The 1,289-nt window shown below is 44.2% G+C and overlaps 1 protein-coding gene across 1 annotated transcript; it reads left to right on the top strand.

The window, feature by feature from the left end:
- Positions 1-19: 19 nt before the first annotated feature.
- On the top strand, positions 20-1,039 carry LOC107736198 (hyaluronan and proteoglycan link protein 3-like; the record flags this gene model as incomplete). Its single annotated transcript, XM_016547674.1, has 2 exons — positions 20-395; positions 737-1,039. Coding segments are annotated over 2 exons (679 nt in total), but the record flags the coding sequence as incomplete, so codon positions are not given.
- Positions 1,040-1,289: the final 250 nt, after the last annotated feature.

The following is a 1,289-nucleotide window of genomic DNA, read 5'->3' as shown; positions in this document are numbered from 1 at the left end:
ACTTACTTAATGTTTCTTTTTAGTCTACTTCCACAAGATCCGTCTTCACGTTGAGTCTCCTGAAACTCTAGTGTCGGCTGTCCAGGGGAGTAACGCTACACTGCCGTGTCATTACCGCTACGAGCCTGAGCTCAGCGCGCCGCGCAAAACGCGGGTCAAGTGGTTCTGGCAGCCGGTGAGCGGCGAGGGGCAGGAGCGTGACGTCATGGTGGCCATCGGCACACGTCACCGGAGTTACGGAGACTTCAAAGGACGAGTGCGGCTCCGCCGAAGCGCCCCGGGAGATGCGTCCCTCGTCATCAACCCGCTACAGTCCGACGATACCGGCCGTTACCGGTGTGAAATTATTGATGGTCTAGAAGACGAGAGCGTGACGGTGCAGCTAAAGTTTCGAGGTGCGTCACAGATTAACTCCTATCTAAAGCAAAGTGCGTTAAAGTGACCTAAACACTATAATTGTATTACTTTAAGATGTAGTATTATATTATCAATTATATATTGTATTAATATAGTATTTATATAAAATGTTTATATTAACAATTTATTGTCTGATATTAACAACTACAAAATCTACGTAGGCCTATATTTGTAGCCTAGCCTACTTAATTTATTTATTATATAATTTATCCCCCCCAAAATTGGCAAACCCTAATTATCTAATTATTTTTAATGATCTTTTATCTTTAACAAAATGTTGCTGATCTTCAGTGGTGCATTGTGCTCTTGTGCTCCACAGGTGTGGTGTTCCCCTATCACTCCTCTAGGGGGCGCTATCTGATGAACTTTCATGAGGCTAAGGAGGCATGTGAGAAGCAGGATGCACACCTGGCTACCTTTGAACAGCTCTACGCTTCTTGGGATGAAGGGCTGGACTGGTGTAACGCTGGGTGGCTCATGGATGGGACGGCACAATATCCCGTCGTAGAGCCACGAGAGGCTTGTGGTGGCACCGAACTGGCACCTGGTGTACGGAGCTACGGCGTTCGGGACAAAAGTCTGGACCGGTTTGATGCCTTCTGCTTCACTTCGTCCATTAGAGGTAATAACGTTTGTATATATTTAGTGGAGTTTTTAAGTATCCTCATATAACTTCATCTAGTCCTGGCATATGCTAATTGGTTTCCGTGAAATCTGGTCAGACAAACATTTAAAATTTTCCATAGCTGTGCTTTAACAGGTGTTTTACTTTTTAAAATCGGACAAAGATGAATTAATGGTAATTTCGGCTCAGGATACAGTACGTGTGGCTGCAATTGCTCATTCTGGAAAATGTTCCTATTTTAAAAATA

Source organism: Sinocyclocheilus rhinocerous, unplaced genomic scaffold, assembly GCF_001515625.1.
Source record: "Sinocyclocheilus rhinocerous isolate Xijiao unplaced genomic scaffold, SAMN03320098_v1.1 C36555354, whole genome shotgun sequence".
Taxonomy (NCBI): Eukaryota; Metazoa; Chordata; class Actinopteri; order Cypriniformes; family Cyprinidae; genus Sinocyclocheilus; species Sinocyclocheilus rhinocerous.
The sequence above is the reverse complement of the archived record's forward strand: the minus strand, read 5'-3'. Positions and strand labels throughout refer to the sequence as shown.